Below are 14680 nucleotides of genomic sequence, written 5' to 3' on the forward strand. Positions count from 1 at the left end.
ACACATAAAACCAGTATGTGTATTTTCAGTGCAAATGTTGGCTTCCCAGAGGCACTTACAATAGCTTTTTCTCTCAGTAACAGAACTCAATCCTCTCACTACTAAGGTTAGAACTCAATCCTCTCACTACTAAGGTTATCTTCATACAATTTAAGAACGATAACATTTTATTACTCAACTTGCAAAAGAAAGAAAATACATAATTTTCAAATGTAGTAATTAATTCCGCATTAGCAGATAACTTAATCATTAGTACTGACAAAAAAGTAAGCAATATTTATTAATAACTGCGTGCGTAATAAATCATTAATACTGGGCGATAAATGGTGAATTATTGATATTTTTTAAAGATAGCGATAACGATATTTTAAAATGTATTCTCATGATATATAGTGAATATCATGTCTTACTGTATCAATAATAACAATATAAACAATAATAATTAACAACGATAATAACGAGATCATTATGATAACGATAAATATCGAGTGCCATAATATCGCAATTGTTATCAATGAAACAATTATAGAATACAATATTTATCGTAAACGTAAATAAATTTCATTTGGGTAACGCAAGAATGGTCCAATGTGAAAATAATGTAAATATTAACTGAATCGTAAAAATCGATATATTCAGATATTATATGACAATATTAAAATTCTGATGTCGCCAAGCACTAATGATTTAGTAACCAACTTTTGGAAGATTCTTATCATGGCAGATAAATCCTGGCATTCTATTAATAAAGCCAAAATATGTATTCATAAAAAGCAATCTAAAGCTGTTTGTTAATCAAATGAAATAAAGGATAATTGTCTTTGATTTGTCTCAATCATGTATGGTACAATACTTCTTTCATAAAATTCTCTTCAATAAATATTAATATTTAGAACTATTTTTAATATAAGCTCCTTTTCAAATAGCAATTTTATAAAATACTAATTTTATGCTTTATATATATATACTTTCTACAATTAAGATTTCGAAAAATTTTAAATTTTAAGATAAATTTTTTTGGTATCAATTGAATCACGAAATTATTTTATTTAGATAAATTATTCTGCAACTTCGCGAAAGATTAATTGACAAATTTAAATATACATTTATAACAAAGTAAGTTTGATTACTATGCAGATTTTCTTTTCAAAACGGTTTCGATTTTTTTTTTTATCACAGAATTTTAAAAATAAACACGTGCATTTCAACAACTTTCTCTTGATCTATGCAGTCCATATCACAAAAAGCATTCAAATCCTTTTAAATAAATTTGGTTTAATAAGTGAATTTTGCTTATTAAACACTAAACTAATAATATTTTCAACACATAGAAGAGTAGAGCTTAGTGGAAGAACATGCTAAGCAAGTTAGTGTGTAAACCAGTTGTAGAATGAGCAAAAACATTAGATTCACAAAACATCTCTCATCCAATGATAACTGCTTTGATTAAATGAATGTTCTTTATTTGCAGACAACCAAAAAATGCACTTTGTATGAGACTTGAAGACGTTCTTCCACTAAACTTAACAATTCAGTCAATTAACAAGTACATCTGAAAAGCTTAGTGGAAGGACATGTTAAATGAGTATGGGGAAAACAGTTGCAGAAAGGGCAAAAACGGAAAGAAAAGGAAAAAGAAAAAACTATTCTCAAAAAGTTTTCTCCATTAGAAATCGTTTGCTTCCAAAAATGCGGTTTAATATGTTCTTCCACTGATCTCGTCAATTAACTAATACAACTGAAAAGTTTAGTGGAAGAATATGTTGAGTGAGTATTAGGAAACCAGTTGCAGTTAAAAACGGAAAGAAAAGAAGAAAATATTCACAAAAGAACTTTTCCATTAGAAATCGCTTGCTTCCAAAAATGCTGTTTAATATGTTCTTCCACTAATCTCGTCAAATAACAATTTGTCTTTATCATAAAAAATAGTACTTCAAAAGTTTTATTTTTGGATAAAGCAATCAAGACTCACAAATCCTTTAGGAGCACGTATTTCTCGGGGGACTGGTGGGGCATGGGTAATATACAGGCCTTTCAGGAAACACGTACCTTTCTTGGTACTTGCTCATTAAAAAGGATGATCTGTAATGGTGTGGAGCAGTATCGTTCAGTTTTTCCACTTTCACAGAATTGTTGCTTAAATTTACACAAATACTAATAGGATGCAATACAGGTGTGAGATCATCAACTCCAGCCAAGTAAGGAACTAAAATTGATGATTCGATTGTCAATGGAATGTAAAATGTACCTTTAGGGTGAAGAGCAAAAATGGGCACCCCGCTCTGAATTGGGCTGGGAGATCTATTTGACAATCGGTCTGGAGTGCGGGAATAGGGTGACAATGTCGGCGAAAGCGTGCCATTATGAGGTTTGTGCAAACTGGAACTCGAGTTGTTTTCGCCATTTGTGCTGTAGCCCGAACTGCTGCCATTTGAGCGACTCGCATTAGGTGGAGGACTGGGATTTGAACCACAACTGCTGGCAGTTTCGGCTTGCGAGTCCCAGTGTTGCGTACCGTAAGAGGAAGGAAGTGCGCCGTTTTCTGGGTGCATAGTCCTTTCAGGTATTTTGACTGTAAGTTCAGAAGATAAGCGGTTACTGGAATAAGGTGAGAAAGCATGGCCTGTATTTGAATTGCCATTGCACAAGCCATTAGGCACAAGTCTTTCATCCGGTGATTGTGCCGGATGGCACGGACGCAAGGGATAAGGCTCTGGCACATGTAATTTATTGTTATTATGATCTTCGTCTGGAAGAGACATTCGATCAGAATGATGGCTGTCTGTTGGTGAAGACGTGTGGTGTCGAATGTCATTGTTGAACCTGTGCTTAATATTGTTCTTAAATTTGTAGTACCCTTCCTCTTGCTTAGGAACCTCGTTATGATGGTCTGGTGGGACCACTACTGATACGGGTTGGGACATGGGTGATGGTACTGGTGCGGGAGTACCGTTGCAGCTCCTGGGGTTGGGTTTTAGAGAGTCTTTGAGGGGTACGCCAGGATTTTGAAGCATTTCACGAAGCTGACTGGTTGCTTTGATGGGCGTAAGGGATTGGGGAGATGAAAGATGGCCGTTGAACTCCATTTCTTGCTTCATTTCAGGAACTTCCGAATTCCGATGTTCATAAGAGAAGGGGTGACCATTGTGAGGTGGTAGATTTATAACGGGATCCGGTAGATAGCATGAGTTAGAATGGTTGTCTACTTCCATATGAATAGCTGGTTTAGAATCCTCTGGTAACACAATACCCAATGCTTTCGTGTATAACAGGCCTGTAAGAATATATATGTATAAGTGGAAATAATTTCTCCAAAAAATTGCATTAAAATTTCACTAGGTAAAAATTAAAAACACTGACGAAAATGTATAGTAGAACTAAAGTTTCACATTTAACTAAAACTTCATTATAATTCAGTATTAATTATTATAAAACTTGTTTCATTTCAACGTTGTGAGAATAGCAAAATTGGAGGAAAGCAGGCAGAGTCAATGTTATAAAGTCTTATTTTTGGTAACAATTTTCAAGCGCCAAAAGAGCGAACGTTATGACGCCAACAGTGTAAAAGAGTGTTGGGGATTAGTAGATTTAAACAATTGAAAGCATTTCTGCTGGCATTAACCTTAATTTTCAAGCGCTAACGCATAAATTTAAAAACTAATTTTCGTTATCGTTATTTGAAAAAAAAAATTATAAATTTTGGCTCTTGTCTTCTCAAGGGGTGATGCTGCAATTTCTAAAATTATATCAAATATAACAGCTACGATGTAACGGGCAAAATTTAGCGATGGTAAGATTTTAAAGTTAATCAAATAATAAAATTAGATACGTAATGAGTTATTTATACTCGCTATTTTTTATTTAAAAAAAATAAAAACATTAACGACCGTAGCGGTTACAGCCTATTGTGTGCGCTGCTAATATTATGATAGTAAAAAAGAACATAAAAAATTCTTACCTCCTCCTCCTAATTTCTCAAAGTGTTTTATAAGATGTTCAGACATTCTTCCAACAAGAGTTGAGGAGAACATTCCTTCGTTGTCTGAGACATATTTAACAGCCTCATTCAAGCATTCACTGTAACCAGACTTATATTGTCTCTTGTGATCCGATTCGGTCGTTCTAGCAACTTCACAGTTATCTAAAAAAAAAATTCAATAACCGTTTAGCAAACATAAAGTAAGTACCATCTATATAAAGAAAGAAATAAAAAATACAATAAAATAATCGCGTGGTCTTATCATATTAAATTCTGTAAATAAAATGTTCCAAACTAATTAACTTTTGCCTTCAACAAAAAAAACAAACAAACGTAAAACCCTTATAAAAGTGAAACAGAGCCGTGCTGGCTCAGGGGATTTTGAATTCGCCTCCCAATGACGTAACCCAGGTTCGAATCCTAGCGGTGGCTCGTTGATACGAACTCTCCTGGCTCGCATCTACCACAGTGCTGACGTAAAATATCCTCAGTGGCAGACGGATCATGGGTTAGAATTCCATAGCCGTCAGCTTACAGTGGGGAGTTTCCGTGGTTTTTTCTCATCATGTAACGTAAATGCGAGGGTTTTCCAATCAAAAATGTGGAAACAAATTTCTCCCAATACTTAAACCAGAAGTTCCCTTGTCTTTTGAATTGGAGTCAAAATTACAAGGCTACTGAGTTGAAAATTGGTAGAAGTAAATTAAAGATTGGTTAGTAGTAAATTCAAAATCATGTGCTGAAGTCACTTTGCCGTCCGGCTAACCGTGGAAGGACGCAAATGCAGGTTTTTTCCATCAAAAAGTTCTCCCCAAAGGCTAGTTTGTTCCAATGCTTGATGCAGGAGTTCCTTGGTCTTCTGGGTTGGGGTCAAAATTACAAGGATATGGAGGTGAACATTGATAGTCGTAAACTCGAAATTAGGTTGGCTTTTCACCGCCGTTAATGGAATATAAAATGGAACAAATTATTTTGAAAATAAAGCAGGAAAATTCGTTTTGCTTCCCATGCTAAGAAATATAAAGAAAAAACCATGAAAATCGAGCTCTCTAAGCCATGAATCATTCCAGATCTGCAACAGACAATGTTGAATTTAGAAGCCTTAACTACTAAATCCAATCCAGAAGACAAGAACTCTTGCTTTAAGCATTGGAACAAACTTTTGCCTGCGTGAAATGCATTTTGGTGTAAATAATCTGTATTTTGACGTTGCATGAATGGGAAAATCATGAGAACCTTTCACGGTTAACCCGACGACAAAGGAATTATAACCCATATCCATTATTGAAGATATTGTATGTCTTTACCGTGATTGGTGTGATATGAATCAACCGGGTTAAATTGTTGGGAGGTGAGCATTGATAGTCGCGTTCTATCTCGAATGAAATATAACATTAAAATCTCATATATCGTATTCTTTAATAATACAGTTTGAAATCTTATATAAATGAAACCAAACGTAACTAATTTTTTTTTATTACATAAACAATCTGCGATTGACTGCGTTTCTTCCGAACGTTATTTGATTTATCGTATATGAATAGAAGTTAATATAATATCTTTTATAATTAATTTATTACTTACTTGGATCATTACAAGGATGGTTTTGAAGATGCTTCAGATGTTTAATAGCCATTTCAATGATTTCAGTTTTTTCTATCCGGCCGCGGCCCTGAAAATAAAGTTTAAACAAAATATAACTTTCTTTCTCTTAAATGTCTGAGAAGTAGTGATGCAATAATTATGAACTTTTTTTTAAATATTTATTTTTTATACAACGACACACGTTTTCAAAAATCATCAAATCAATTTAAAAATTAAAAAAATATTAGTTCTGATGTGTAAGTAAAGAAAGTAAGAATGGAATACTATAAAGAATTAAGTAAGCTTGGATTTTGTAAAATAGAAAAAATACACGAAAATAAAAATAATAGCTTTTTAAATAAAAGATATTTATTCACTGATTCTACAAAACAGCAAAGACAATCCTACACATTTATAATTTACCAATTAAGATTATTTTTTAAGTTCTCCAATTATAATAAAGGGTTCACCCTTGTGGTGTTCTCTAGTAAAACGAAAGGCGCTCATTCCTGACTTAATTCGTCAGGCTTGTTAGCTTGGATTGTCCAAGTGTCATTAAAAACTGCAACAACAAAGACAAATAATTGAAATTGGTACCTTTTTTAGATAGTTGGTGGGAACAAGTCGACTCAGGTCGGCGAGACAGTTATTCATCCTGTCCCGCCGCCGCTTCTCTATTATTCGATGGGACATGGGATCCTACAGAAGAAAAGAAATAAACAGTTAATTACCTAAATAAGTTTTACTACACAATACACAACAATTGACAGGAATCAAAACTGGTGTTAAAGCTGCGTTGAATACTTTTATTATTACAATTTATTTTGTATTATAAAAAAATACGTACAAATTAAATTTCTTTAAAATGTGTCCAATAGTTCCGGATAGATATGATAATTCACTTAATTTTTAACACCGGTGTATTATACGATACACACTGGGAGAAACAATAAACGCAATAAAATTTGAAATTAAATTTCTAATGATATGAACTCAACTGTTTATTAACTGCATATTGCTTCACCATCAAAATACAATATTACGATGTTTCTATTTACAGAGCAATTCATTTAATAAAGAAACTGTAAAAACGAGGGTTTCTGTTAGAAATGTGAATCATAGTCGCGATAAGTTGTGAAACATAGAAAAGAAAAAAAAATTGTAAAATATTTCCTTTAAGTAAATCGCAGACGATTACAAATGTGAATCATTATTCCACAGGTTTGTGAAATTCAGAAAAAAAAGGAAGAAAAAAATTTAATAGTTCCTTTAAAAAAAAATCGCAGACGACTAAAACGACGACTCGTTGTTCGGTACGTTTGTAAACCACAGAAAAGAAAGAAAAAAAATTAAAATATTTCGTTTCAAAAATTGCAGACGATTTCATAAAACATAGACATTTTCCAAAGCTAAAAATTAAAAGCCTCCCTAAAAGTAGGACGCCATATTCACTCAAGGTCAAGAATAAGAGAATATAGCAATATTTATGACATTTAACTAAAACTGATGTTCTTCAAGAAAAAGTCGATTTTCAAGGAAGTTAGAAGATAATAAGACGATTTTTACATCCAAAACCATGTTCTAAAATGTGAAAATACATTCAATAGGGGCAATCTAAATTGTTATTTAAGGCATGATCCTTTTGAATCAAGCGACAAGTTTAATTTATTTTAAAAAGTTTTCCGACATGGTACTTCTTTTTTATGTATTTCTCAATCTTCTAATACAAGATTGCATGATCTTCATACGATTTCCACAAAAATGATTTTGAAGTAGTTGGCAATTGAAAAACTTGAAAACTAATTCAAATTCTTACAAAAATCGGTAAAATGATATATAAACTCAATTACAATGATTTTTAGAGCAGTGGGACAATATTTGAATAAATCAACTTTTTTTACAAGAGTTTAGTTGTTTGAGTGACATTGTACGAATATGATGATGAATGAATGTAGTATTATGGTCCTCACTTGTAAAACGGGCTGTGACAAGTGTGTGGTTGAAGTCGTATTCTTCGCACATGTGTCCGAAATTAATACTCAAACGAGGGAGAGACAAAAACGCTATCTAAATTTAAAACATTATTACTGAGGAAGGCAGGAGGGATAGCATTCAAACTCTTTGAAATTGATTTAACTAAGACATTATTCTCAGGCATTCTTTGAAGTTTGGTTTTTTGTTAATAAAAATTAGGACCATTTTTTCCACTTATCATAATTTTTTATTTTTATAAAAAATGACTCAGGTTATTCGATAATTGTAACAAGACTTTATGACTATTTTACGGCGAATTTAAAGACACGTTAACTTTAAAAATAAAAAGATTTCGCTAAAATCCAGGTTCGCATTTTAAAAGGCAGATTACCGCAAATTGGACATCAGAGACAGATCCTTATTATTCTCGATAATTTCAACCAAAACAATGCTAAAAACCTTGAAGAAAAAAATAATAAAAAAGTCTCGCAAGAATAATACAATAAGACAAACAAAGGATCACGTAAAATACATATCTTATGTAAACATTCTGTTTTATTATAATTTTTTTACCACAGTAGGAACTGCAGATTTATACTATTACAGAGCTAAAACATGGCTAAAGTGATAAAGGAATTCGAGTATGTATATAATCTAGAGGTAATCTGCCTTAACTTATAAACAATTTTCAATAATCATTTTTAATAAATATTATTAACAAACATCGACATTAGTAAATATCAAGTAAATTGATAATTAATATTTTTTGTTTTAGATCATTTGTTCTCACCTAGACCGGTGAACAAGATTCTACTTCTTAGCTTACATTTTTATTTATTTATTTATTATTTCTCACAAACATTGATAAATGTAGACATTCTACTTCTTATTTATTTAATAGTATTTTATAAAATCATTATTTCTCACTTACATTGATAAATGTAGACATTATACTTCTTATTTATTTGATATTCTCCTTTAAAATCGTTATTTCTAACTCAGCTGAAAACCGTATTCACCAAAACCCAAACAATGTGTTAGTTAAAAATCGATAACTAAACTCCGTTTCCAGGAAAAAAGCATTTCCTCATATTTTGTCGAAAGCTTAAATTCCAAGACAGTTTTCTAGGTATTGAGGCGAATATGTAGGCGAACATCGAGACTAAAACGCGAGCTTCTGTGATATATGAAGAAAAACAAATGTAACAACAATGAAAATAGACTGCAAATAGCTCGAGAAAAAAAAGGCGAAAATTAGATGCCAAAATTGTGACAAAAAATAAGAAAAACTAGGTTAACTAGAAAAAACAAAATCACTTTCCTATATTTTACAAAATTTTATTTAAAAATAATTTTCAAAGGATTTATTACCATTTTAGCTTTTGAGAAGTATAAGATATCGTGAGGGTATCGTCTTAGTGTTCTACTATATTAATGAAAAACACATATATCACTTAGTTATAAAAACTTGAAATTACTTGTTGATTTTATATTTTATTATACGAACAAAAATTATCATGTGATTCGTAATAAATGAATTTCGTAATAATTTTTCTCGTTATTAATGAAAAGAATTGGAGATCAAAGATAAATCGGAAGACGTCATGGAGAAATCTTCAGAGGAAGGCATTGGCTCACATTGGGCTGTCTGGTCAACTATGATGATAATTTGTAATAAGCATTTTTAAAATCCTTGACAAAAATGAAGTCAAAAAAGTACAAGTACAGGTGAAGTCATATATTAGGGATGAGACAGGCTCAGCCAGAGCCAGACGCAGGCTCGTTTCGTGTTGGGGGCGGGCTCAGATTCATGATAAAATTTTCATAAACTTTTTTACAACCTTAAAAAAAAAAGTTTGTTTCAGTTATCGAGTATAAAAAATTTAAAAGTTACTTCTATAATATTATTGCTATTTCTGTTCAGTGCATTTGCTTTATGAGGCTAGCATTAATTGTCAAATGACTTTTAATTAACTTATAATTTTGATTTTCTTTTTTAATTTTTGTTATCTTGTAGTTTTAGTTCGTTCAGTTTTTCTCTTCGCTTTTTCTTTCACAAGTCTTAGTTTAAGAAAAGTTCTTAATGTACTAAATCCATTGTTTAAACAAAGACCACAAAATTTGGGCTTTAACCGACGTATATCTCGGGTTCTAAGTAATCCTATGTATCTCGGGATTGGATTTAAATTATAAGGGCTCGGACCTACAAAAGCGAGTCCGAGCTCATACTCTATCATACATATTAGAAGGTGCTAATTAAAATTTTAGTAAGAGTCGAAGAGTGAGAAAGACGGATTGAAAAACGTCAAAAACAGTTTGATTGCTCGATGCAAATTGGTGGTGTTTCAAGTTATTGTCTTTTAAATCTTTTATCGTTTCCTTCGGCAGTAAAACGGGTTTCAGTGTTTCTCGTCCTATAAATTTGAATGTCTGATGATTCAATAAATTTTGATAGCTTTCTACTTTTTCTTGTGACAAAAATCCTTAAAATACATATGAAAGGAGGTCGTTACTGAATACCTTGTATATAAGATGTTTGATTTTAAAAGAAATATAAAAAAAATATCTTATTGTTAGTTTTAAGCATACTATTGTATTTTAGTGTTTGATTAGTAGTTAATGAATTATACTTCTAATAAAAAACAGAAGACAAAAATTTTTTTCGTAAATTTTATTCATTATAATAGAGTATTTATTGCAAAATTAAAGAAAATTGAACAATTCAAATTATGTACTAACGGAATTGTACATTTTTACCGACCGCGGGAAAAGAGAGTATGAGCAATGTAGTGATTAACCACTATATGCGTTTTTAAAAAAAAAAAAATTGCAAGTTTAAAATCTATTTGTCCCCGTGGCGATTGTGGTTGACGTGGAAGATCATGATAAGGCAATATCCCTCTAAATTTATTTAAAAAAAATAATACAAAAATTGCTTCGATTAATATATATATATATATATATATTAGAAATTAAAAAAAGTATTTTTTGTATTATTTCACAAAAAAACATATTTGAGAAAAAGTACAGGAAAAAAATGAAAAGTTTTATTTATATATGCAGAAATGAAGACGACTATGTTACACATATGCAAGATATATCAGAATATTGTAAAGTTTAATCACGTTAACCACAATTATTGAATCAAGTTTAATCTCAGGGTTATTATTCAGGGTTATAAACAACTTTAAAAGAATATTAATTTTCATGGATTTTAAAAGCTGATTATAATTTCACACTATCATTTAGCAGGTTTAGAATTTCACTCTCGAAATCACGTGATCTGTTTACTCACGTGCTTATTACGTTTTTTATTATGAGCTTTCTTTTATTTCATCACGGTTTCTATGGCAATCTGTTCGCATATTGATGCAATAACTCATTTATCAAATCTGCGATGTAAGGCAACTAAATAACTTATCTAGACTCGCGGTTTGAACTTTTATCTGGTTAGAACATGCACTTAGTTTAGTGCAAACTTACCTAGATGTACTTAATATCCCAGTTGGGATAGTTAAATTTCTAATTGAGTAGACACTTTCGCAAATTCCCAGAATATGGATAATTGTGACCATATGACGTTTATTAAATATAATGCTCATTACTTAACAATTCAAAAATAATCGATGAAATAAAAAAGCATCAAACTAAAAAAAATTTATTAAATTATAAAATTTGCGAATTACTTAATTATTAATGAAATATTAATTAATGATTAAATAATCAGCAATTAATTATTAAATTGGGTACTTGCACTTCAAGAAGACCTCCCCTACCCACACATGTGACCTATGACGTCAGCACCAGCTAATCGTAATCAGCAAAATGGCGGATTAAAATAGAGCTAAGTTTCTCTACGTAAGTTAGAATGTTAATTAACCATAAGTTAATTAAATACAGAACAAAGTTAATTAATTAAATACAGAGCTAAGTTAAATACAGAAATAAGTTAATTATGAAAGAATTGAAATCTTTGTGAAAGAAAAGAATACAGTATGCGTGACTTAGGAGCATTGGTACTTGACGGGCTTGGCTTACTAGTAATGGAATGGAAAGAACAGTTGCTAACGTAAACAAATGCCACGTTTCAAACACAAATCAGAATCGAAAAGTACCCACACTACGTCACTTGCAGGTATCCCATTGTGACCATACATCGTTTATTAAATTTAGTGCTCATTACTTAATAATTAAGAAATAATCGACGAAAGAAAAAAGCATAAAACTGTCAAAACTAAAAAAAAAAAAAAAAAATTTTATTAAATTATAAATTACCGAATTAATTAAATATTAATAATTTAAGATTCAGTCATTAATTATTAAGTATTTTAAATTGTTATTAATCAATTAAAAAAATATATATAAAAATAGTTGGATGAAAAATCTTGATGGTGTTACAGCAATCAATGAAAATCGGTGAAAAGCTTATCGTCGGTGTTAAGCTCATCGCATATGATTTTTGTGGTACACGGAAAATGTTGTATCTTTGGTAGTCATCATTATGAAATTAATAAAAGTCATACCAATTTTTATAATTAATATTTATCATCTCGTCTTGATATTATTTTTTGTTATTATTAATTTTTCAATATTAATTCTTATTCAAAATTAAAGGTTAACATAAAAATGCTGTTTATTTATCGAGTTATAATGTAATCGCATTAAATAGATAATAATATACCAACTAAAATTATACCAGTTCTGTATTAATACAATTACATGGTTTGGGACTTACAAATGCTCGTTTTCGAGTGAAAACCAAATATATGTAAATGCCTTTTTAAATCCAAGTTCGTTGAAACCATCTTAATTGAATTTGAAGATAATATTTATTTTTTTCTCTTTTAAAAAACTTTAAAGCGTATACAAATAACCATGATAAATATCCTTTATAAAAGAGATACTTTGCGGTAAATTTAAAAAAAATATATAAATATTTCTAGCAATACATTTAATAAAAAAATTACAATACAATATTTCGATTAAAAAAAAATCATCCAAAAAGCAGATGAATCCAATTCAATTAAAAAATTCAAAGCAGTTTATAGATAATAATGATTATGGGGCAGAAAATACATGTCATCCGTCAATGCAAATTCATTAAAAGCAAAATAAAATGACACTAACATATACAATAATTCAATTTCGATAAACCCCCCCCCCAAAAAAAAATGAAACTGAAAAACAATAGGGAAAAAAAACTTAAATAATTATTATAAAATAAATATGGGCATCGCTAGCAATTATTTCGATGAAAGAAAAAATTAAAAAAAAAAAATATGGTTTTTGATCTTTTTTAAAAGAATTAATCAAAAAAATTCATATTTAAATGCAAAGGAAACTCACTTGTACTTATAGTCCAAAGAATCAATTCATCCAAACGAAAGATAAATTGAGAAAAACAATCGGCAGGAACAATCCGCACAAATTACAGTAAGAACAACGGACACAAGCACTAAACTCTCCGCTTAGTTCCGATGCACTTCGCATTCATGCGCCTTACTTCCAAATGTCAACATCGCCAAAATCAGCTCGCCAAAGTTACAGACAGACGGAGAAACGCGCCGATATGTTTATCATCTGGAAAGTTCGTCCGATTTCACTCGCTTTCAAAGGCTAAACTATACCTAGAGTTTTATTATTTTTCCCCCCACCACATTTCAAGACACGTGCACCTGAACAATTTGAATGGCTGAACACCATTGCTGTTTTTTTTTATTACTTTAATCACTTTCAAATTAACTGATCAAGGACATACTTTCTCTGATAGAAAATGAAAGTTAAATGTAATTTACGAAATAGATGGAAAATATTTGGAACATAATTAATTAAAGCTTTTTTAAAATTACCAGTTTTGGGCCAAATTTTTTTTTAAAACTAGTCCTGGATTAATAGACGGAAATAAATAATTAAATAAATAAATAAATTTAAAATTTTAGTTAAATTCCGGGTCACTAACTGTTATTCTTTAACATCTTCTCGTAAATACCCTTTTTTGATTGTAAATAGTTTATTTTTAATTATAAATACATAAGGTAGAGGCTGTTATGGAAACTGTTACCAAGGGTTGAATATAGTGAGTGAATAAAAAAAGAAGGGGGGAATCAAAAGAATGCCGAATTAGTAATTGTACAAAATTATTATTTTAACTTTTTCTAAAAAATTAAAATTTATAAAAAAAATTTCAGAAATTAAAAACAAAAAATTATAAATTTTTTATGGTTGATTTCGGTAAGAACAAAATCAACGACGTCAACATTGTTTTGTAGTTAAGAAATATTCGAAAAATAAATAAATAAAAATATTGATGACTAAAATAATCAATCAACAAAATAATTAATTAATACAATGAATTGAAATAAAAATCAAATAAAATGATGAATAAAATAAAAAATAAATAAATTAATTAATTAATACAAGGAATTGAAATAAAAATTAAATCAAATGATGAATAAAATAAAAAATAAATAAAATAATTAATGATTAAAAAATAAATTTATGCAATAAATCAGAAAGAAAAAAAACAAATTAAATAAAAATATATAAAATAAAAATAAATAAAATAACAAATAAAATAAATCAAAAAATTTAAAAAAAAACTTTTTTTGCTTCAAAAAATAGTAAAAAATAAAAGTTTCACTAGTAAAAGCGTAAAAAATTTCACTTAGATAAAAATAAATAACAAAAACGAGTTGGAGCTCTTTATTTTCTACAATTAATACATTTTCTTTAAAAAAATTAATAAATTAAAAAATAGCGTTATTAAATATAAACACCTCATACAGCCAGATACGAACTAAGTACCTAATTCATCAGTTAATTTCCATCATCACTAAGACTAATAGCCATCATATTTCATTATGCGCTCGGCAAACTAATCGTACATTTAATTAATAATTAATACTTTGATTAAGTAATAATCACAAAAATTAAGCTCCGTCTATGTTTAAAAACAAAGTGTAGAAAATAAAAACAAATTTACATCGGACCTGACGTAATACAAATGACATACGAGGTCATGTCATTTTCCATTGCTCGTCTTCTAAACCCAGCTGCCTTAATCCATCTGGATATCTCGAATCAATATTTAAAAAAAAAAAAATAAATAAATAAATAAATCAAATAGCGATAGTTTCACTAAGC

The 14680-nt window shown here is 29.9% G+C and overlaps 1 protein-coding gene across 7 annotated transcripts in view; it reads right to left on the reverse strand.

Moving 5' to 3' along the window:
• Positions 1–228: 228 nt before the first annotated feature.
• LOC107449733 (transcription factor cwo) overlaps positions 229–14680 on the reverse strand; it is an 80233-nt gene continuing 65781 nt past the window's right edge. For 4 of the 7 annotated variants that reach the window (XM_071183123.1, XM_016065361.4, XM_043039590.2 and 1 more), the window contains exons 3-6: positions 6161–6262; positions 5564–5651; positions 3959–4141; positions 1284–3274 (exon numbers count right to left, since the gene is read on the reverse strand). In XM_071183123.1, coding sequence (XP_071039224.1) covers positions 1980–3274; positions 3959–4141; positions 5564–5651; positions 6161–6262 — 1668 coding nt within the window. In that variant the 3' untranslated portion in view covers positions 1284–1979. Of the gene's footprint in view, positions 3275–3958; positions 4142–5563; positions 5652–6160; positions 6263–12883; positions 13139–14526; positions 14601–14680 lie in introns of those variants that run through there. The other 3 variants (XM_016065362.4, XM_071183124.1, XM_043039589.2) reach the window with 3 other exon arrangements.

This window comes from Parasteatoda tepidariorum, chromosome 7 (assembly GCF_043381705.1).
Source record: "Parasteatoda tepidariorum isolate YZ-2023 chromosome 7, CAS_Ptep_4.0, whole genome shotgun sequence".
In the NCBI taxonomy this organism is placed as follows: Eukaryota; Metazoa; Arthropoda; class Arachnida; order Araneae; family Theridiidae; genus Parasteatoda; species Parasteatoda tepidariorum.